This window comes from Wickerhamomyces ciferrii, contig 00015 (genome assembly GCF_000313485.1).
Source record: "Wickerhamomyces ciferrii WGS project CAIF00000000 data, strain NRRL Y-1031 F-60-10, contig 00015, whole genome shotgun sequence".
NCBI lineage: Eukaryota > Fungi > Ascomycota > Saccharomycetes > Phaffomycetales > Wickerhamomycetaceae > Hansenula > Hansenula ciferrii.
Window position 1 is genome coordinate 13,885 of NW_011887725.1, and position 22,808 is coordinate 36,692.

Consider the following 22,808-nt stretch of genomic DNA (forward strand, 5'->3'; position numbering starts at 1 on the left):
GATTGAAGGTATATAAAAGAAGAAGGGACATTCATAATATCTATACATACTCTATTGTTTTCTTCAAAAGTCCAACATGGAAATCTCTTGTAGCATATATCCCATCTTCTAAAGCTTCACCTTTAACTTTACCATTCTCATCAATTCTCAATAATACCTTTTCACCAATCTCTATGAATCCAAATTGTGTATAATATGGAATTAATTGATGTTCAACAATTACTGATGCAAATAAAGAATCAACTTTTGGTTCAGTTGTTTGTCTAGCTTTAATTTCCAATTGATTTATAAGAAATTTACCAACACCTTTAACAAATGATGTGAATCCTGTGATTTCCCATCCAAATGATGTGTCTAAATGCTTTGCCTTTGCTGCAATTGTCCCAAGGATTTGTGATTCTTCGATATTGTTGAATGATAATGTATTATCAGCAATTACATGATTGATATCCCCATTTGAAAGATCTTTTAAAATCTTTGTTGAATCTTCATCTGACTCTCGGATAAGAAGCAAAATAAATGAACCTTTAGCTTGGATTCCTAGATCTTCAATAAATATGTTTTCATTCTTAATTCTTGTTGATGTAATGACGTTGAACTTATGTTTAACAACATCATAACCTGTATTAAGCACCTTGGTTAAGAATTTGATTGATTCATGAGAATTTGGTGATTCTTGAAGGACAGTTCCAGGGATTTGAAGTAAAGTGGGACTCATTAATGGTGTTATTCAATACTATATATCAATCATGAGATCAGAAACCCAAACCACCGGGAACCATTGTTGTTTTATACCCATGAATAAGATTCGAATTGAACTGCAGAACGTCGCGGATCTGAACACGGCCGTAACTTTACCTGAATTAGGAACTAGTAGCGCTTTCGCTCCTTTTGGCTTTTGACGACTGTATAACTAACTTATGGCTCATGGCTAGAAAGAACACTACTTATTCAAATAAACTAATAATATATAACATTAAAATAAGACTTAATAATCTTTAACTAAAACACAAAATAAAATTTAATATACAAATCATAAACTTGCCATCCATAATGAATCAGAAGCAGCTAAATGTCTTGGGTTAACAGCTTGTTGAATCAAATCTAAGATATGTTGAGTAGTAACAGAACTTGCACTATTAACATTACATAATTGTTGAACTCTTTTCAGGATTAATTCAACATTGACACGAACAATTTCACGTAATTGAGGTTCATCTGCAGATGGACGATGTTGTTGAGTAAACCAAGATATAGCTTCATCACGAACAAATAATGGTAAGAAAGTTTCTAATTCTGATTCCGGTTCTGTTAATGCCTTAGAAATTAATAAAACATGGACTGATAAAATACCTTCTAAACCAGCTTCACCAATTAATGTTTGAATATTTGGTGTTAATCTAAATGGAACACTTTCTGCATTGAAGAAAATTGGTGCTGCACGTTGTGCTGAAACATCTAATCCACTATTTGCATAAAAATTGGTATTAGTTTTACTACTTGCCAGTTTAGTTGGCAGCATTTCAAATGTTGTAACTGCACCTGATTTCCCATTGATACTAATCTTATGAGGTTGACGATTATTAATACTCATCATATAAGTCATAAAAATAAATGAAGCATATTGTGAAGTAAATTGTTTACGGAACAACCAAAAATCTTCAAATTTAGTGTATAACCCAGCATAGTAATTTTTAACAAGTTTATTTGGAACAATTAATGATTGAATTGCACTTAAAATTTCAACTCTAATACTCATAATGTCTGGTTTTGGAAGATGAGGATCATAAGCAGCTCTCATATTTTCATTATAATATAATAATGGTTGATCACGATTCATTTTGTTCTTTCTGCAATAATCTTCATAAATTTCTTGAAGTGAAGAAACAGCTTCATTATCATTCATAATACGAATGTGTGGTGACAATGGAATTGCAATTGGTAAAGTCAATTGAATGTTGCGACGACGTGTTTGAACTTTTCTTGATAATGTATCATTGAATATTCTGTATAATTGGAATATTCTTTCTTCACGTCTACAATGACGTGCAGCTGGGAATTGAACAGCAAATGGATGCAAGCTACCATCATGACCACGAATTTTGATACGTTTATAACAAGCATGTGTACCTCTAACCAATTGTAATGTAGGTAAGAAACGTTCAATCTTAATAAAATGTGAATTATTGTCTTTATTCAACAAATATTGACCTGGAACTTCAATATCTTCAAATTTTTGGTGATGAAATTCACTTAAATGTGGACAAACACTTTCAAGATTAACACTAGAGAATCTGCGATCTAATTTATCTTCTAAACGATCTCTCCATTTTCTTAACTTGGTTATATAAGTTTCCAAATTTGGTTTTGAAGAAACAAAATCCTTATCAAATTCAGCTCTAATATGTCTTGGTAAAACAGTATCTGCAAATCTAGTTATATTGGCCTCAGTAGTTGGTGGCAGCTTAGCATCTTCTCTTGGATTTGGTAAACGATTTGAGTATTGAATACCATCATTCAATAATGCAATGACCAACCTATAAGCATCTTCATCTGCACTGCATTTGAATCTTTGATTAATTTGATCAACAAGCGATTCTAATGATAAGGCCAACAATGGATAAGCAGTTTTCAAAATACCCATTATTTCTTCCACATATTCCCAAGGTTGACGAAGACCAGTTGAAGCAGGACGTGGTGGTTCTGCTTGAGCACCATTTTGACGATTAGCAACAGCCATTGCTTGTCTTTGAATAACAGCAAAATCTTCTTTTGTGGTTCTCAATTGGAAATGTAAAGCTTGAGGATATGTTTTAGCAATACGAATTAAAATTTGACGTACCAATTTAGCTTCTTTATGTGAAAGTGATGTTAATAATTGTGGAATGAAAGTGATCCAGTACCAAACAGGAACTTCACCTCTATAAGATTCAAACGCTGATGATAATGTTCCAGTTGAATCATCTAAACTTATCAACCACAAAATACGACACAATAATTTTCTTGCTTTACCATTCTTGTATAAACCAGCAGCTTGTAAATAACAACTGATTGCATTATTTGCATAAATCATTTCTGTTGGATTTTCTTTTGAACGACGATCATTGAAATGACCCCATTCAGCCCAAGCTTTAGCCAGATTTAGATCAATTTGAACAGCAGTTGCAAATGCTTGATTAGCCTCATCTTGAGCCTTCAGTTTGGAGAGGAACATACCTTTCAAAGTGAAAAACTCAGCCTTTTGTTGAGTTGCAAAATAGACCAAATTAGTATTGCTGATGACATCAAGACCAGTGTTAAGCTCATTGACATTTTGATAATGACATTTTGCTTGTTCCCTAAGTTTTAGGAAAGCTTCTTGAATTTCAATGTTTGGTAATGTATAAATTTTAGTCAATTGACTAATACAAACATCAGGCATATTGTGTTTACGAGCAACATGTGCAAATCTATTGATGACCCAAGCAATTTCATGATAACCACGGTAAGCATAACTGTTGGCATTGGAGTTACCATTAGCTTGTTGTAATGCTGGAATAAATGGCATATAAACCTTGTTAATAACACCAAATGCATGTTGACGCCAAGTAACAAGATCGTTCCAGATATTGATATCATCCCAAACATTAGGTAGACGTTCTCTCCAAGCTTGTAGCACTCTTTTCAGCTCTTGTGATTTATTGTCCAAGTTTTGAGCATTTGTAGTTAACAAAGAACCGTAGACTTGACTTGCTTCCATAAATTCAACATATTGTTGGAAACAATGTAACAAAGGAATATGTGCATTGCTAAATCTCTTTGGAAGAGCATGCCATTTACGTAAAGCTGATTGAATACCTTCATCACACAGTTTGGAAAGATCTTGCAGAGTTTCTTTCTGTTGAGCATATCCTTGAAGACACAGGAATGTTTCAAAGATTTGGCGACGAGGTGTTGGTACATCCATAACAGTCTTAACAGATTGTTCCAAAGGTTCTTTGTCCGCAGTCCAATCAGCAACACGCCATCCACATTCAAGTAGTAAATCAGTGAAACCTTCATGTTTAGCTAATTCTGTTAAAATATCCCAATGTTGAAGTTTTTCAGCACACAAAATCCAATTGTCTTCCCACAATGAATATTCAGATTCACCATATGGCAAAACACCACTTCTGGCCTTTATTTGAGCAGCTTCATACAGTTGCAGGGCTTTATCCCAAAGACCAACTTGTTCATAAGAGAGCGCAGCACCAGTTTCGAAGTACTTAGCACGTCTTCTCCATTGACCATAGAACATATCATCTTCTTGAAGAGTGGCATACATTTCAATTAAAGCATCTTGATTTGTTTCACGAACAATTGTGTTTTCTACCAGTGGTTCATCTTCAATTGATTCTAAATGATCCAAAGCTTGGTACCAAGAGTCGAAACTATTACCAAGATATTTAATCAAGTGAGGTGGTAATTGAAGATCAGGACATTTGTTAATCCCTTCCAATAATGATTGTATGACATTTGGACGTGCATCAGCTTGACGAGTATGATAATCTTTTGACAAAAGTGAAACCATCGCTTCTTTGAAACTTGTTTTCTCTCTGCGAGTAACAGAAGCATAAGCAGCTGGGAAAACGTTGACCCATGTAGCATGAACAGTTTCAGGACTTTTGTTAAACAAGTTAGACAAAGGTGCTAGAATATCTTTAGCTTTAATTTCACCAATAGTGGCCAAAAACTCACCATGTGACTTGATCAATTCTTCAACGCCTTCTTTTGGATCACCTCTTTGATCACCAACAATTGAATTAATCTGGTCAAGTGTAGCAAATTGATAAGATGACTCTAGCTTTAATTTATGTTCACCATCAAAAGCACCATACAAAAGTTGTAAACCTTGATTCAACCATCTGTAATCTGCAAGGTATTCCCAATTTTGTTCTCTAATCACATAGTACAATCTTTTGTTGATATCCTTTTCTAAACTGTCGTTCAAGATTGATAACAAACGTTCACGAATACCAACATCAGCCAATCTTGTACCAACCAAAAATGGTTGCTCCATTCTGACTGTTAACTCAGTACAAGCCAAAGATTTATCTTCAAATATATCAACAATGATTTGATAAAATTCTTTTGATAATGACAATTCACCTCTCAGTTCAAAAACTAACATTTTGACCAAGATTGCAGCCTTCTCTTTAGTGGTAGGGAATAAATCAGTTGTTGAAAAAACCCATCCTCTAACAATACCAATGATTTCTTTCAGCAAGCGAACATCCAATGAGCGATCAATCAACTGAGCCAACAGTGTTAAGAAAATACGACGTTGATCACCCAATGTAGAAATTCTCATAGCCGAAATATAAAGAATTTTTTCAAGAAGCTTTGTTGTCATTTTGGCTTCATATTCAACCTGTGGTGAAGCGGAATCTGTTTGTGAAATTGAAATATGATCCTTACAGATTTTGGCAAATGTTCTAATTATACTTTGTACGAGAGTATCAAGCGCCTTCGGATAATAATTTGCTAAAGCCCAAGCCAAAGTAACACCAGCTGCAACAGAATTGGTATTTTGTAAATCTTCAGAGACGATTGTTGTTAATAAAGTCAAGAAAGATTTTACTTCCTCGTTTTGTTCTTTTTCATCTAAGCTGCTTTCTTCTGTAATAGCTTTCAAAACAATTCTTAAAACTCTTTGTAAACCTTCTTGAACATCATGGTTATCAGAACGTAAACATTTATCCAATAATGTTTCAATAAAACTGATATTTTCAATGATCCAAGATGATGATTTTCCTTCTAAGGCGATACCTAAGACATCTAAAGCATTTAGACAGTAACCTAACAGGTTTGAGCTTGAAAGATCTGCTTGAACCAAGAATTTTTCGAAGAAAGCCAATTTAACAGTGACTTCATTCCAATAACCAGGACTCAATAATTTGTAAAGAATATGAAGAGCTTTTTGTCCAAGTTCATTTTCAGATGCTCTTTGCGAACTAATACAAATGAACCTAATCAAGAATGTGACACAAGCTTCCCTTTGAGCAAATGGAACAAGATAATCTCTTGGTGTTGTAATATCAGAGCCTGAAATTTCCGGTGATCCAGCACCATTAGCATTTAATAGTTTTTCTTCTTCCTTTTCGGTCAAGTTTGAAGTTGCAACAGGCGCGGATTGATCACCAACAGAACCAACATCAGCTTCTTCTCTTGCTTTAGTTTCCCAATTCAAGATCAATTCTGCCAATTCAATAGCCAAAACTTGATTTTCATGAGCCGGGTTTGCCATACTAGTTAACTTACCCATATAAGTAATAATATTTGGAATAAAATGATCTCTAGCAATATAAAATATATCAGCATGATGAAACAAGAATTGATAGACCGTCAAATTTTGAACAGTGTTATTTTCAGATAAAACACGTCTAACCCACTTGATCCACCCTGTTGATGATCCACTTTGACCCATACGTTGAGGCATAACTGGTGCCAAAAGGTCCAATGCTTGTCTAACTAAAAATCTTGAATCCACAGTATGTGTACGAAGCAAAGCAACAAAAACCTGTGTGACAATTTTAACTGGAGTTTCAAACACAGAAATAAATGATGATGTGACAACATAAGCAGCTTGTTTAGTTAATGCATCATCTAACTTAATGAAGTTCCAACTGAATTTGATAACATCTTTTCTCAGATCTGCTGTTAATCTTGGAGCATATTTTATTAATAAAGCAGATAACTGAAGTAATTCAAATCTCAAGTTATCAATAGAGCCTGCTGTATGGTTTGTGATCATTTCATTTGAAGCTCTCCAAACTTTATTATGAACCAAATCTAACCAAACAGGAACTTTCGCACCAGTTGGTTTTTGAGCCAAAGCATCTAAATTACCATTTGATAAACCTTCATTTATAACAATTGCATTGAAAATATGTTTCAAAATGAATGTCTTGGATTTTAAAGATTTATTATCAGTAACAAATAAGATTGACTTGTTCATGTACTCTTGACGGGTTTCAGTATCATCAGATTTGACAATTTTTTCAAAAATGAAATCTTCAAGATCAGCAGAGATCAAGATATCCAAAGATGATAAGAGATCAACAAACCCTAAAATGATATCTGAATCCTTAGGATTTTTATGGAAAAAGTCAACAAATAAGGATTGTAATTTTTCAATAGCTTGTGTGATACAGAAATGAATTGGTGAAGTTAAAACAGCATTTTGTTCAACAGTAATGATTTCTTGTGATAATGAAGAAACGTCTAATAAGACTTGTTTATGGGCGATCAACCATTCACCATCATCCTCAGCAATACTTTCCACCAAATCAATGAAGTTAGCAAATTTGATTGATTTATTTTCCGCTTGGGTTTCTTGTGAAACACTGTTATAGAAAACATGAATATTTTCTTTGATTACTTTTCTCAAATCCCCACATTCTTTCAATCTGATAAAGTATGCTAATTTGGTACCCAATTGTCTTAAATGGAATTGTTGTGAGAAATATTGGAAGGTTTCCTGTGGAAAACGATTCAAGAATTTTGCAATTGGTTCTCTAAATGGTGAGCCTTGTTTACGACGAAGATTATCTTCCAAATATTGTAATGTTTTAATAATTTCTTCCATGAAGGTATAAGCTTTTGGTGGAAGTAAATGGAAAATGTTTAAAATTGCAACAATAATCTTCACAGTTGGGTTATTTTCTAATTCTTCAAACGCAATTGAATGTAGAACAGCAGGTTGAGCCCAAGCCATCAAATGATCCAATAATTTTCTACCGATTTCAACTTTAAAATAAGTGATCAACAATTCCAATAAACGAGCAAGAGCTTCAAGACCAGAAACAGTCAACTTCTTATGATCAGACAAGTTCATCAACATTGGTCTTAAACCATTTTGCAGCAATTCTTTAGGAAGTTTAGCATTTTGTGATAAAACTTGTTGTAAACCTTGATGAGATGCATTGATAATTTCAGTAGATTTTGCACAAAGTGTTTTGAAAAAAACAGCCAAAATTCTAATTCTTGTATGACCTTGTTGACTTGAAATAAACTCTGGTTTAGTCAATGCCAATGATAGAAGTCTGATACAAACAACTCTTAATTTAACTAACTGTTCTGATGTACGATGTTCAGAGACTTTATGAGCACTTGTTAATGATTCATCTTCAGCATCAACCAAAGTTAAAGCTTCCATCAATAATCTATTCAATTCTTCATTAAAAGTTAAAAATGAATCTTCAAGACCTAAACAGAAAGTGATAGCATCAATATTACCAATTTGCATTGGGAAAGGTAAAGCTCTTAATGGTTTACCGAAAATTGGAGTCAATAAAATACTCTTACATTTTTCAATCATGGAACCAACAGATACTTTTGTAGCTTCAGATAAAGCTTTTAAAGATTTTTGTGCAGTTTCTCTAACAATTGGATTAGCATTACTTAAATCATAAACTAAAGCACCAACAATAGTTTGGAATGCCTTTTCTTGAACTTCTGCTTCAGTCGCATTTTCATTAGCTTTAACTAAAACATCCAATACCAAATTTTTAGCAGTATCACAAACTTCATGTGGAGCTTCAGGATTTGTATCTCTTAAAACATAAAACATTGAATGAACTAATTCAAATTGACGAGTCTTGAACCAAGAAATTGGGATCCCCAAATCATTAACCATGGTTTTTAGACCCAAACAACTTGCTAATTTATTATAATAAGCTTCATCATAGCTTGAATGAACAAAAGCATTGAATAATGAGCGTAATACCGGAAATTCTAAAGCTTTTTCTTTGGAGCCAAATACCAATACAGATGTATTGAAAACAGTTTTAATTGCTTCAATACCAGCTTCTCTAATTTCCATCATGTATGAACTCAAAGCATAAATAATTGAATCAAAAACAATACGTTCTGAAATAACAACTTTACCTTCTTTATCATCAACTTTGAAAGGACGTTGATTTTTAATCTTTTCTGTCAAGACTTTAGTGACGCTTAACAATGTGAAATGTTGAGCAACATGTTTGATTAATGATCTAGCTTCATCTTTGGTTTCAGGTATTGAAATAGCATAAAATATTGATTTGTATAAACGTAAAGCTAATTCTTGTTCACGATTATATTTTTGTTTACTAACAATAATTTCACCTTCAATTTTAGAATTTTCAGTATCTAATTTTTCTTGTGAAATCATATTTGCAGCTGCTGATAATGTTTTGGCAAAATCTTCTGGGATTTCAGTTGATGGAATAAATAATAAAAACACTTTAGAAATATAATTGAAAGCACTAACTCTATAATGAGTTTCAGCAGTTAAATCTTCCAATATTTCAATAGCTGGTTTTATACCTGGTGTAATGGATAATGAAGCTTCATCAACTAAACCTTCAATTTTAAATTTAGCATTAATTTCTTGTTGTAATTGATCACTAATTTCTAAATCTTGATGTGGTTTAATAAAACGACGATTTCTACCACCTAATTTACCCAAAATTCTAAACGTTGTATGAGAATGTTGATGATGATAAGGCAGTGGTTTTAAATGTTTCCATAATGCTTCCATAACTTCATCAATAACAGGTTCAATTATTGGATCAAAATATTCAGCAGTTAAATTATCAACACAAAGTTCTAAAGTTCTTAAACCTTGACTAACCAAATCTTGTGAACTATTTAGTGCCAGCACTAAAGGTCTCATCAAGTAATTTAAATGTGGAACTAAAACACTTAAACGAACTGGAACTGTTAAACAAAGTTCAACATAAATATCACGTTCTTGTGGACGACGAGCATTTAAAATCATTCTATTCAAAGATTCCAACAAAACTTGTAATAAAGGCATGATTTCCTTGTAAAGATTTTCAAAACGTCCACCACCAATACTTCTAAATAATGTTCTAATCAAATGGAAATAAGCAATTGGTTCTTTTGAAGTTGTAGTTAATTTTAATGAAGTTAAAATCAAATCATTCAAATGAGGTAAAATAACTTTTTCATTTAAAGCTGGAAACAAATTAACAGACATGAAACATAATTTAAATAATCTAATCAGAATATTTGATTTAATAATATCATCACTTCCTAATTCATTTAATTTAGTCTTCAGAAATGAAATTAAAATACCAGAGAAATTTGGTGATGTATTTTCATTTGCCAAAAAAAATTGTGGAATATGTAACAAAGCAGATTCTTTCAACATTGCATTATATAAAAATTCAATTTCTGCTTGAACAATTTCATTAAATGTAGCAGCATCAATATGCATGAAAATTATGGCAAAATTTTCCATCAGATCTTTTTCCTCTTTAGAAGAACTAACAGGTAGAGAAGGACCAGCCAGCTCATACATATGTTTATTTTCCATAATTTGTTGTTGAGTCTTTTGATTATTTAAATGAGATGATGAAAAAAATTTCATACCTGATATACATTCACGGAATAAATGTCTCAAGACAGTAACTTCTTCATTTGAGAAAACACGAGCAAAATCATTCCATTTTTGATTATGAGCTTCATCTTGAGTTGGTGGAGGTTGTGGATTAAAATTTTTTAAACCATAACTAATCGTTTTCAAAAATTGTAATAAAGTACGGAATAAATAACGTGCATCTTTTAATGGATCAGTTGGACTTGGTGGACTAATCAAAATTGGAACCTCTCTTTGAATATCAAAAATATCATATGATTTTGATTCTTTATTTGATTCTTCAGTCTTGTTATCACCATTACCAATTGGTTTTTCATCATCATTCATTTCAACATCACCATCTTTATCCTTGATTTCTTCAATTTTAGAAGCTTGAGGTATTAATTTTTCACGAACAAAAGAACTTAAATCATCTTCATTACTTAAATTTTCAGCCTTCATTAATTCTTTTTGATGTTTTTCCTTTTCTTCACGTTTTGTTTCAACATCATTATGATGTTTCATAATATTTGGATATTGTCTATTCAAAGCTTTAAATCTTTTTGTAAAAGCATCAATAATTAACATAAATAATTGTCTTCCTTCAGCTTTTGAATTTAAACGCATGATTCTTTCCACTAAATTTAATAAAAGTTTAGCACTCATAATTTGAACAGTTAAAGCTAATGTACTATCTTGTAAATGATTACAATACATTGTTATTGTTTTCAATATTTTATCTGTAGTTAATTCATCTCTAACATTATGAACAAAATCTGCAACAATACTATAAGCTAATGGACGTAAAGTTTCATGAGCAGTTAATCCATCACCAATTAAAACTTTTTCATCAAATAATAAATCTAATTTTGAAATAAATAAGTTTCTATAAGGTGTTGTTAAGATATGTCTAGTAGCATGTAACAGTTCTTTTCTTGCAGCTGATAATTCACTTGGACAATCTTGTAATAATCTCATTATTAAACCAGGTATTATTTCAGTATATTTACTTAATAAAGCTTGTGAATAACCTCTAATGAAAATATAAGCTAAAAATGATGCAGCTTTAACTTGACCCAAGATGAAATCACCATAAGCTAATCTATTTTTAATAGCTGGTGTAACCGAAGTTAATCTTTGACCTTTTTCTTCAACTTGTCTTCTTGCTTCAGCTTGTTGAGGTACTTCAGTTTGTAATATTTGAATAATATATGGAATAAAATCTGGTAAAGATGAAGTTACCAATTGTTTATATGAAGAAGTTAAAGTGACCATTGTTATTGGACATTCTGCAATTGTTTTAAATGAAAACATGGATTTAGATAATTGATTTGATTGACTCGATGATATTGATTCATCTAATGAAGGTGACATTGGTCTTGGAGAATTAAAATTATTTGCTGGAGAATTAGAAGTTGAATTATTTGTGACACCTGTTGTTGTGGAAGATGCAATATTATTATTAACAAATGTATCTTTAACTAATTGATCCATATTTTTATACATTTCAATTATTATCTGAATAAAAGGTTCAGCTTTATCAGCTAATATTGTCTTGTATGATTTAAATAAAGTTGTAGAAATTTTTAAACATAAAACCCCATTTTCTTCATTTTCAGTTTTAACTAATTTATGTAATAAATCATTAATTTCTAAAGCATAATTTTGGAAAGTATCATTCATTGTTGAACGATGTAAAATTTCCAATATTGAATTTCTTAATTTATGTTCAATTGATTGACTATTAAAAGTAATTGGTACATTATTTAATAAATTGATATAAATTGGAATTAATTGAGATAAATAATGTTCATATTCAGCAGTACCTGTAAAAGCTTCAACCATATCAGATAATTCTGAAATTATTGAATGTTTTGTTTTGAAATCAACATCTTCTTTAAGCCTATTGGCAAAAGTGTCAATTTGAGCGGTATATGACATGATCGCTGTTTTGTTGTTTCCTTACTAGAGTATTGATGATCCTAACAACTCAGAAACTATTAATCCTGAGAGTATTAAGTTAGTGGATGCCCTCCAAAGTAACTGATATACACTCAAATTATACTCACCGTTAACACCAATAACGAAAAAAACAACAACAATAGAAAAGTCTCTGGAACAGGAAAGATAGTGATTTTTTGGTGTGAGAGTAAGTATTGTCTTTGACGAATATAGTACAGCTCTCCTTCCAGTAGACTCTCAATAGTAAGTTAAATCAATCCCGACTAAACCTAGTGGGTTTCTTATTTCTTGTAAATGTAATTTTATTTAATACAAAAACACGAATTTTATTGTTTTTACCACTAAAAAACTTGAAAACTTCACGCTTGAAAAAATCAACGACGAAGAAAAAAAAAAGTGCGATTTTGAAAAAGCCTGATGTTCGCGGAAACGCGTGATATTCACGTGATATCAAGTGTATTATATTAAAACACGTTATTTTCACAAGAATTGTTAAAGAACGTGTGTTTAAAGAGCGTGATATTATCATAGGTGCTCGATATTATCTATATACCAGCAATTATACAAATCTAGTACAATTTAGGTAGTATAATGATACAAATTTGGTGTCAATGAGGCTATTTTAATCAAGAGAGCTAAAATATTTTGAATAGACTAAATTGGCGATATAACCGTAAGCGGTAATGGTTACATAGACACTGAGGAAGATATTATATAGATTCAATTTATAAACACATAGTAAATCAGACATTTATATATCATCTAGGAGCATTTCTCATTAGGATAAATTCTTTGAAAGTCAAAATTCTTAAGATACCGATTATCATCAATGACACATTGATCAAAGTCGACAAAGAATGCTTGATCAAATTTATCAAAGCAAAAATTATCCTTTTTAAAATCATTGTGATCGATACCTGCATTCAAAAGAATTTCAATTTGTCTGTTCAAATTCTTAATCCGTTTTGGATTATCTTTATATTCATTATCATTTATGAATTCAAGGTATTCTGTACATATGAAAGGTCCCCAATAAGCATATCCATATTTACCTTCAAACGGTAATTCAAGATAAGTCCATCCATATTGTAGTAATTTAGGTGAATTGATCTGTTCTTTGATACTATGTGTTGAATTCCATTGACTGATCTTTCTTAAAGCTGTTATTTCTCTTACGTAAGTTTTTTTTAGACTTTCCAGAATGTGTTTGAAATCTTTGGAGTGGCCTTCTAAGGACGCCATTATATTAATTTCTGATTCAGTGAACTTTTGAACTTCTTTTTGATAACGTGGCATACCAGCAGCAGTAATATAACTATGAAGACTTTGTAGATTCACAACATCAAAAATTTTGAAAAATACCCTTTCGTTTGAAAAGGTTTTATTACCTCTTGATAAATGATTAGTATTCAAAAAACTGATTATTTTGGTGCTTCTGCTATTTGAAAAACTGCTCAACAGCGTATAGTTCAAAACATGAAAATCAGGTTTCTCTGGGAACAAAATACTTGATGGAATGGATTTCTTTTCAGTTTTTTGTCTAGTACCAGAAATAGTTGTAGTACCGGCTGATTTTTCATCATCTTTTGACCTGTATGGAGCAATTCCCTTTCCAACTCTCTTTGATGACTTCTTTTTGAAAGAATTTAATGATCTTTGCTTCTTTTTCCCAACCACCTGACCTTCTCTACCACTTGATTCAAGTTTCTTTTTGAAACCACGTTTGAACAAGGAAACAATGAATGGACTGAAAAGATCTGGTTTCCAACCTTCATCCATTGATCTATATGATTGTTCATCTAATAAATATTGACCATTGGAGTCCTTTAGCCAATCGTCAGTAATTGAGTTTCTTTTAAAAGCATCATAAGCTTTCAACATTAGCAATAGTTGAAGCTGTATTGAATGTGGTGGAGTAGATCCACTATTATCAAAGACTCTGTACCTCAACGATTTACCAGTAAAATAGACCTTTTTCTGGTTTCTACTTATCCATTTGGATCCTTTCAACGGATATTCAAAATATATTGTCTTGCTGAAATTGCTGATCATGTAAGTATTTACTTTGAGAAAAATTTGATATTGGGCGGATTGACGAAAAGCTTTTGCTAATTTGGAAAACTTTTTAGTGTCTTTAAGCTTTTCAAGAACTCCTGAGACATCTTTTCCCTTCATCTCTATAGCACAAACAGATGTTTTTTTGTGACCACTTTTTAGTGTAATTGCAATATCCAGCTTACAATTGTGGAACATGATACGATTTATAAGCTGTTTTGGGTATTCACCATCATTATGGGCCTTGTGAGACTCCCAAACCTGACTGGGTTTCTTTGGCTTGATTTTCTTTGGCATATTAGTGTTGAACTTATATTTTCCATGAACTACCAAAAGCTTATTAAAGAAGGTGATTAATGGATTTATGATCATTTCATTCATGGCTCCTTCTCTCAGATTTTTTAAATCTTGTTGGGTTGAAGATGATTCATCAGAATCAGACCTAGTGGATTCATCCGAATTTGAATTAAAATCATCAGAGTCAGAGCTCGAATCAACATCTGCACCATGAAGAAGGTTAAAAGTCCTTAATAATGTGCTTAACACAACCACGGCACTCTGTTCCTCCATTTTATTTAATGAAAATTTAATGAAGCTTTCCAATTCAGCAACGTTCAGAAAAAATTCTTCGTCCTTTATTTCTTCAGGATCAAATTTTGGGTCCAAATGAATTGATTTGAATGAGCGGCTGAATATTGAATTACTATCTGAAATGGTTGAATTGGACACGTGAGAACCACCAGCAGTCAAAGGTAGCTCATTTGGAATTTTACCATCAACTATGTGAGCTGCAGCATAGATCTTCCACAAGTGAATAAAGTACTTGGGTTTTTCACCCTCCATTAGTTGAAGCTTTTCAATAACTTTTGAGTTTAATCTCTCTCTCAGTAAGCAGAATTCTTCAGCGATAACAGAAATAGCTACCAATTATCCAGTTAGTTCTCTATCCTAATACATAATTCATCAAAAAAGGGGATGGCAACTCACCGTTATATAATTCCATCCTATTATTAACATCAAGGTAATATTCATATTTCTCCTCTGTATCTTCTTGTGGACCACGAATCTTGAAAAGGTCTTGAATGTTGAATTGATTTAAAGAACATGGTAGATATTGGTTTAAATTAAGAATGGTGTCTTCAAATAAAGTAGGATCAACTTTGAAGTTATAAGTATAATTTGAATGTGCATTCACCATCTTCGTAACCCTTAATCACAGCTGGGTATATTTGCTGAATCAAAACGACGTATAACCAATTGATTTTTAATTTATTCTCAAAAGTTGGAATTCGATGATCGATAAATTATATTTATATATCTATGAGAGGATTTGAATATCCAATACGACACAAAAAAGTGAACAATATAAACACCGCGCGCGAATTTTAAATTGATTAACGTTTTGATTAATGCATAAATATCATGTATATAATATTTAAATACACAATTGAATTAAAATATATAATATTTTTGGTGCTCCATATAAGGATTTAAGAAAATTGTAAGTAATATAGGATCAGTAGCCGGTTACAACCTATTTATATATCGACGTCTGTACATTCTTTTCTGGCGTTGCTGTCGATGATTTGTATAATAATTCGCTAGCTGTCGAGGATATTCAATATATGTATACCATAAGGGCAGGGGATCAGTACATGGTATTATAATAATTGATTAATCAATACATACATGTATACATATTAGACATATATCATTTGTCATGATAGTATAATTTGATCATTATATGTAATGTTAATTATTCAAATACTTTAATATTATAAATATTATACATATATATCTAATTAGTCTAAATCCTTTATTTTCATTGATTCCACATTTCTTCCCTTGCTTTATATAGTCATATAATAAGCATATAATTCATTAAACATGTATAAGCAATTGGTAATATCTTAAATTTGATTTATTCAAAGGTGGTGCAAAGTTGAGCATTTTAGTATATGCTTAAATCCATTGTATGTATACCAGCTATAGGTTTCTATCACAGCTACCAGTTATGAATTGTAAATTAAAAAAAATCCGTTGGGGATATGATATTTTTTCAAATCATTTTCAAAACCATTTAATTAACAAAAAAATAATTGCCATGTCTCGTGTTGACCAACCTTGATATTTTGTTATTGATTGTGACGAATTTATATCAATTCTTCTATCATTATTAGGACACATATACTCAATTTCTTTTGGTGAAAATAACGACAATGAATTACCACCCGAGGCGTTATAATGTTGATTTATTGATCTTGTTAATTGGAATGTAATACATAAACTTGAAAATTCACTTTATGTTTAGATTGATCAATTGATGCTAATGTTTTAATCAACCATGGCTTAATATTCTAATGATAAATTATCAAAATTCAATAAAAATCGAATGTTTTGTTTGGTAAGTTCACGATTTAGCTTCTGGAGTTTTAAGACTTGAAGATTGCTATTAACTATGATTAAGACATTGTGATAATGTTGGGATTTCACATAGGATTAATAACCTTTTCAAATCTTGAGCTGATGTTAAAATTTGATTTAGTCTTGATGCAATTTAATAATTTCATAAACATGGTCTTTCTGGCTGGAAGTGATTACGAATTAATCATAATTGAAATGTATCTTTGAATCCTTTAAAATTTATATTTGAAGTTGAATGTCTTAGATTATTTGATATTTTAAAATTTTCAAAACATTTAATAAGATATTATTCTAAAGGTTTATAAAATTCATGAGAATTTGATTCACCAATTTAAATGTTGTTGTTTTAATTGATATTTTCTAATCTTATTTCTCATAGATATATATGACTGATCAATCATCAATATCAGTGGTAGTTGGAGCCAAGTCAATAATAGAATGACAATTAAACACGTTTAAATTTGTTTTTGTAAATTCAAGATATTTAACAACAGATCCACAACATTTACAATGACCAATAAATAATTTTCTTTTGCATGGAGAATATATTGAAATCGAACTAGTGACAGCACTTGAATCAGCTGAGGTGTTTTTGATTTTTATTAAACGAAACCTTAGTAAATTCATACTTGAAGATAACCCTAAATTATTGTTGTTATTATTACTGTCACAAGACGTATGAAGTTAGATCAATACCAGCACTTGAACCAGCGGCGACTTGAGCATTTGATTTTTCAGTAATGTTCCTAAATGCCTATAATTTATATTAATCAAATTAAAAGCAAACAGTAATATAAAATTTAGCCGTTAATAACCTTAAAATCAATAAACTGATTTGAATAATTAATAAGCCGCAATGGAATTGATAGCATAATTGACTAGTAGAATGAGTGAAAAGAAGTCCATTGATATATATGCATATAACATGATAGCAAGGTATAAAGTCAAACCATCACGTATGTCTTCGATTTAAATTTAATATTATTATATAATTTGAATTATATTTTTGATTCAGGGCGCCCATATTCACTAATTTTGTTATTTGTATTCATTTGTATTCATTTGGTTTCCTTTATTTTGGTATTTTAATTCTCATGTGTCTCAATTGGCATGAGCTCGGCCAGAATTTGTTTATTTGAAAACAAATATCAATTAAATAAATCAGCCATATTGATTGAATTATATTATTGTTTAATTAAATAAATGTGTTGAATTGAGCGCTCAATTATATGGAATTGAAAGGTTAAGATCGCGAAATCAGTGAAAATACTCCTCTCTCAATTTACATAATCATTGTACCACTGATGACATAACCACATACTGGGTAACCCCTAAACACAACTAGTAGGCCGCCGTTGAAACTTGGACAATAGAGAGTTGAGGGAACTTCAACTTGATTTAACGTTTCAGTACATTGGAAGTCAATTTAACAACCACCTATTGAAACCATAACATTTATGAAAAGACTTCAATAAATTATACAATCCATACATGTGTATCATGATAATCAAGTACAATGATGTCATGATTAAAAGACCCTTCGACAATGTTCTTCATGATCAATCTCTGTAAAATATAATTTACATCTAACCGACCTAATTCATGATAAATAAATTTAGAGACATATTAATCACAATTCACAATCTAAATCTAAATTCATGACATATAAATGTACGATACACAATTTACGTGATCCAATAAAGGATTAATCTCCGGATAACTATACACTAGTGACTATACACATATAGATCTGTCATAATAAGTTTAGTGATCAGTGATCATTGATCTTCGGATATTGCTGTCAATGGTTACACCATGATATAACACTTAGGCAGTACTAACCATTAGCCATGACTATACCTTCATCAGACCCTCCTCTTCATCAACGTGTATAGTCATTTGGTGATTGTATATAGCCCTTAATTTCCCCTTCAACCAATCAGAGTGCGTGATCAAGAGAAGATGACTCAGTTCTTATGTCCGCGCGACAGTACAATAGCAATAGATCTTAAACAATAGGCTTACTTTAATTAACAACGTTTTCTTGTAATTAAGAGTAAACATTGATGACTGATGATTGATAACAAAACTTCATAAATAATATCTTGGATTTAATATTATTTGATAAATTAATTGAGCTATGTCATCCCACTTAAATTACTGACCTCAAAAGGCTTATTAACTGTGGGATGTACCATGTATCATGACTTTTATTTTTAAGATTGTAGATCATTGTCGTATCATGAGAATTTAAGAGGTACTATAAGTGTTATATGCCAAGGGCCATTGATGACTATATAAGAACAATGATTCCCACCAATTGATAAGACTATATCGAATACTAATTATATCTATCAAACATTATTATACCCATAATATAATATCAATATGTCTCAAGACCAATACTATGATGCTTCTCCAAAAGTTCCACAACAATCTCCATTTGATCAAGGTGAATTAACTTATGGTCAACAACAACAACAAGGTGGACAACATAATACAAAAATCATTTCAAGACAACCAGATGCTATAAAACAAATCACTTATGCTAAAGAATATAATGTTAAACCTCAAGGTGCTTATCAATCCATAGTTAGTTCATTAGGTTCAATTTGTGGTGTTTGTGGTATTTGTTTCTTATGTCCTTGTAAAAATCCTTATAATGATGTTGACCAAGGTTCAATTGGTATGATTACAAAATTTGGTGAATTAGCCAGAGTTGTTGATCCAGGTTCAACTTATGTTAATATTTTCAGTGAAAAATTACACTCAGTTTCAATTAGAATTCAAGTTCAAGATATTCCAGAACAAGCTTGTTTAACTAAAGATAATGTTATTGTTTATCTTAAATCTGTCTTATATTATAATATTATTGATCCTCAAAAGGCAGTTTTCGGTATTTCAAATATTCAAAATGCTATAGTGGAAAGAACTCAAACTACATTAAGAGATGTTATTGGCTCAAGAGTTTTACAAGATGTTATTGAACGTCGTGAAGAAATTGCTGAAGCTATTCAAATCATTATTGCTCAAACCGCTGCAGAATGGGGGGTTCATGTTGAAAGTATCTTGATTAAAGATTTACAATTATCAAATGAAGTTACACAATCACTCTCTCAAGCTGCTCAAGCTAAAAGAATTGGTGAATCTAAAATCATTACTGCTAAAGCTGAAGTGGAAAGTGCTAAATTAATGAGACAAGCTGCTGATATCTTGGCTTCAAAACCTGCTATGCAAATTAGATATTTAGACGCTATGCAAAATATGGCAAAATCTGCAAATTCAAAAGTTATATTTATGCCAAGTTCTGGTGAAATTGATAAAGCTGCTTCAAATCAAATTGAAGCTGCAGCAGGTTCATCAAAAAATTTACAAGAAATTGATGAACTTGATGAATTTCAAGAAGAAAAATTGCAAAATTTACAAAAACAATTGGAACAAACTAGACAATCTGGCGGTGATCAAGCTGAAAGGTATAAAGATATGATTGCTATGAAGGAATCTTTAGATCATTGATCATTAATATACTCATAGTTATATGATTTTTCTATATTCACTACAATACTTATTTTACTATACTTTAATGTTTTATACTTGATATATATAATGATCTTCAACTGATTGTTTTATGATTTGATGCTGTAATTTACTTAGTGCTAATTTTATAATTTATTAATTTTTAATTTTTCTTTGATGATGTTTAACGAATCCCATACAATTACTTATATATTTTTGATAATATGTTAATTTCAATTATAACAATATTCATTGTAACAATTTGAACAAAATTTTGGTAATTCCATATCATTCATTAAACTTAAGTTTCTTTGTTTCCTATCAAATTCTCTTTTAATCATTATACAACCAATACATTTATCATATTTCCCTCCATCAACTGTAGAATTTTTATATGTCATTATATTATAAGAATTCTCAATAATTTTGGAAACTTCATCATCTGTATATGTTAATCTAAATGTTGAAGTATTTGATAAATATGAATGATATGTATTACCATAATAACCAATTATTGGTGGTAAATAATCATCAACTATATCATCTTGTTGAAATGATCTTTTAGGATATTGAGATAAATGACATCCAAAGAAAACAGGTTTAGTATTTAATTTTTTATTCATAAAGATATTAGGTGTTGGAATTAATGGGAATAAATCAATTGTTCTTGGTGCACCATCAATTGAAACAGTAACACCATTATGTCTTGTATCATTATATCTTTGCCATGTATTTCTTAATATAGTACCATTGGGCCAACCACCAACATCTGCAGTAGAATCAATAGCAAAAATCAAATCAACATTACGATTTTTTTGTAATAATGGTTGTAAAGGAATATTTTGTCCATCTTCACCACCATCAACCATATAAAGATGCTTACTTTCATGAACTTCATTGGTGTTTTGATCACCAAATTTATAAAATGGATTTGGTGTATATAATGCATAATCTGGATGTTTCTTGGGATCAATACCATCTTGTTTTGAAGTAAGACCAAATGTATTTAAAACAGCTTTAATAGCTCTATATTTATCCTTTGTTGATGATGCGGCTAATTGCCATACATAAATTAAAACATTATTAAATAATGAAGATGATGTACCTGTAATAAAACCAGAATTATCAAAATTATTAAAACAAATGGCTCTTTTAGATAAATGGAAAACTGGATCACCTTTACAAAGATATGAACCAAGATATTTTAAATTTGTGAAAAGTTTTAAATCCCATGAACCAAATTCAAAAGGTGTAAATTCAAATATTGTTGAAGTAATACTTGTTTTCTCAACACCAGGTTCTCTTGAATTTGTAACAATTATTGGTAAAGGTTGTTGAAATTTTTTAAAAGATGGTAAATTTATAACATTTGAAAAAGTATTATCTGGAGCTCTTGCATATTTGGGGAATATTTTCCTTGATAATGCTCTACCCCAATAATCAGTAAATGAAACAGGAAATCCAGCAGATTTTTTAGATCTAACTTCAACATGTAAATTTTTATAAAAATTGAAAATTTTCTTAAGATTTTTCATTGATAAATCTGGGGACACGTCAATATTTGGTAATATATGAGTTGCAGAGATTTTAATTTCTTCTTTCTTTTTAAACATGTCTTTGAAGAAAGTTTTAAAATTGTCAAACCAATCTTCATTTGCCTTTTGAGATGTTGTACGTTTTGATAATCTTGTCAATGGAACCAGGTCATTATCATCTTGATTTTCATTATCTTCTTCATCATCATCTTCATCATCACCATCATCACCATCATCGTCTTCATCATCATCAAGATGTGGAATCAATTCTAAATTTTGATAAAAAGCTTCAAAAACTTCATCTAAATAATCATCATTATGGAACAGTTCTTGAGAAAATGTATCTTTATTATCATCAATTTCATCCTCAGTATTTTCATCCCAAGATCTTTTACCAATCTTATGTAATTCTTCATAAAACCTTGGATCATCATCTTCAAAATCATTAGGTAAGACTTGAACATCATTCCTTGAAACTTCAATTTGTTGTAAATTTGGAATACCTTCTAAAAGAGGTTCAATCATTTTCCAATCTCTAGTCATTCTAACAACAGGTTCAAAATCACTTAATACAAATGACATTAATAACCAAGAACCACCACTAATAGCACTTATATAAGAAGTTGACTGTAATATACCACCTAAATGACCAGGCATTGTAGAGTTTAAAGTACGATCATCAAATGCAACAAGAGCACCAGCACCATTCAAGAAAGATCTATAACCACCACCAGATATAGCTATACCTAAATTGATTGGTTTTAATGAAGATAACATGAATTTATTAACATCTAAACCAGGGATTGAAACTCTGGATAAGAATTTCCCAATACTTTGTTGAGTCAACTTTTGTCGTTCATTAATATATTTTTCCTCTTTATCACAACAGTTCTTTAGACTTTGTTAGATATTTGCCTATCAATTATTAGTAT

The 22,808-nt window shown here is 30.9% G+C and overlaps 5 protein-coding genes across 5 annotated transcripts; 1 reads left to right on the forward strand and 4 right to left on the reverse strand.

Annotated features, from left to right (window-relative positions):
- Positions 1 to 40: 40 nt before the first annotated feature.
- RMD6 (Rmd6p) lies at positions 41 to 718 on the reverse strand (the record flags this gene model as incomplete). The annotated part of the gene is made up of 1 exon (XM_011278541.1): positions 41 to 718. One exon carries the CDS (start codon positions 716 to 718, stop codon positions 41 to 43), a length of 678 nt encoding a protein of 225 aa, XP_011276843.1.
- Positions 719 to 1,033: 315 nt separating this feature from the next.
- Positions 1,034 to 12,325, reverse strand: TRA1 (histone acetyltransferase TRA1; the record flags this gene model as incomplete). The annotated part of the gene is made up of 1 exon (XM_011278542.1): positions 1,034 to 12,325. The coding sequence occupies one exon, from the start codon at positions 12,323 to 12,325 to the stop codon at positions 1,034 to 1,036; it is 11,292 nt and encodes a 3,763-aa protein (XP_011276844.1).
- A 783-nt stretch (positions 12,326 to 13,108) lies between these two features.
- On the reverse strand, positions 13,109 to 15,244 carry BN7_828 (uncharacterized protein; the record flags this gene model as incomplete). Its single annotated transcript, XM_011278543.1, has 1 exon — positions 13,109 to 15,244. One exon carries the CDS (start codon positions 15,242 to 15,244, stop codon positions 13,109 to 13,111), a length of 2,136 nt encoding a protein of 711 aa, XP_011276845.1.
- Positions 15,245 to 19,213: 3,969 nt separating this feature from the next.
- On the forward strand, positions 19,214 to 20,341 carry BN7_829 (Podocin; the record flags this gene model as incomplete). The annotated part of the gene is made up of 1 exon (XM_011278544.1): positions 19,214 to 20,341. The coding sequence occupies one exon, from the start codon at positions 19,214 to 19,216 to the stop codon at positions 20,339 to 20,341; it is 1,128 nt and encodes a 375-aa protein (XP_011276846.1).
- Positions 20,342 to 20,574: 233 nt separating this feature from the next.
- Positions 20,575 to 22,653, reverse strand: SPO1 (putative meiotic phospholipase; the record flags this gene model as incomplete). The annotated part of the gene is made up of 1 exon (XM_011278545.1): positions 20,575 to 22,653. The coding sequence occupies one exon, from the start codon at positions 22,651 to 22,653 to the stop codon at positions 20,575 to 20,577; it is 2,079 nt and encodes a 692-aa protein (XP_011276847.1).
- Between the last annotated feature and the right edge of the window lie 155 nt (positions 22,654 to 22,808).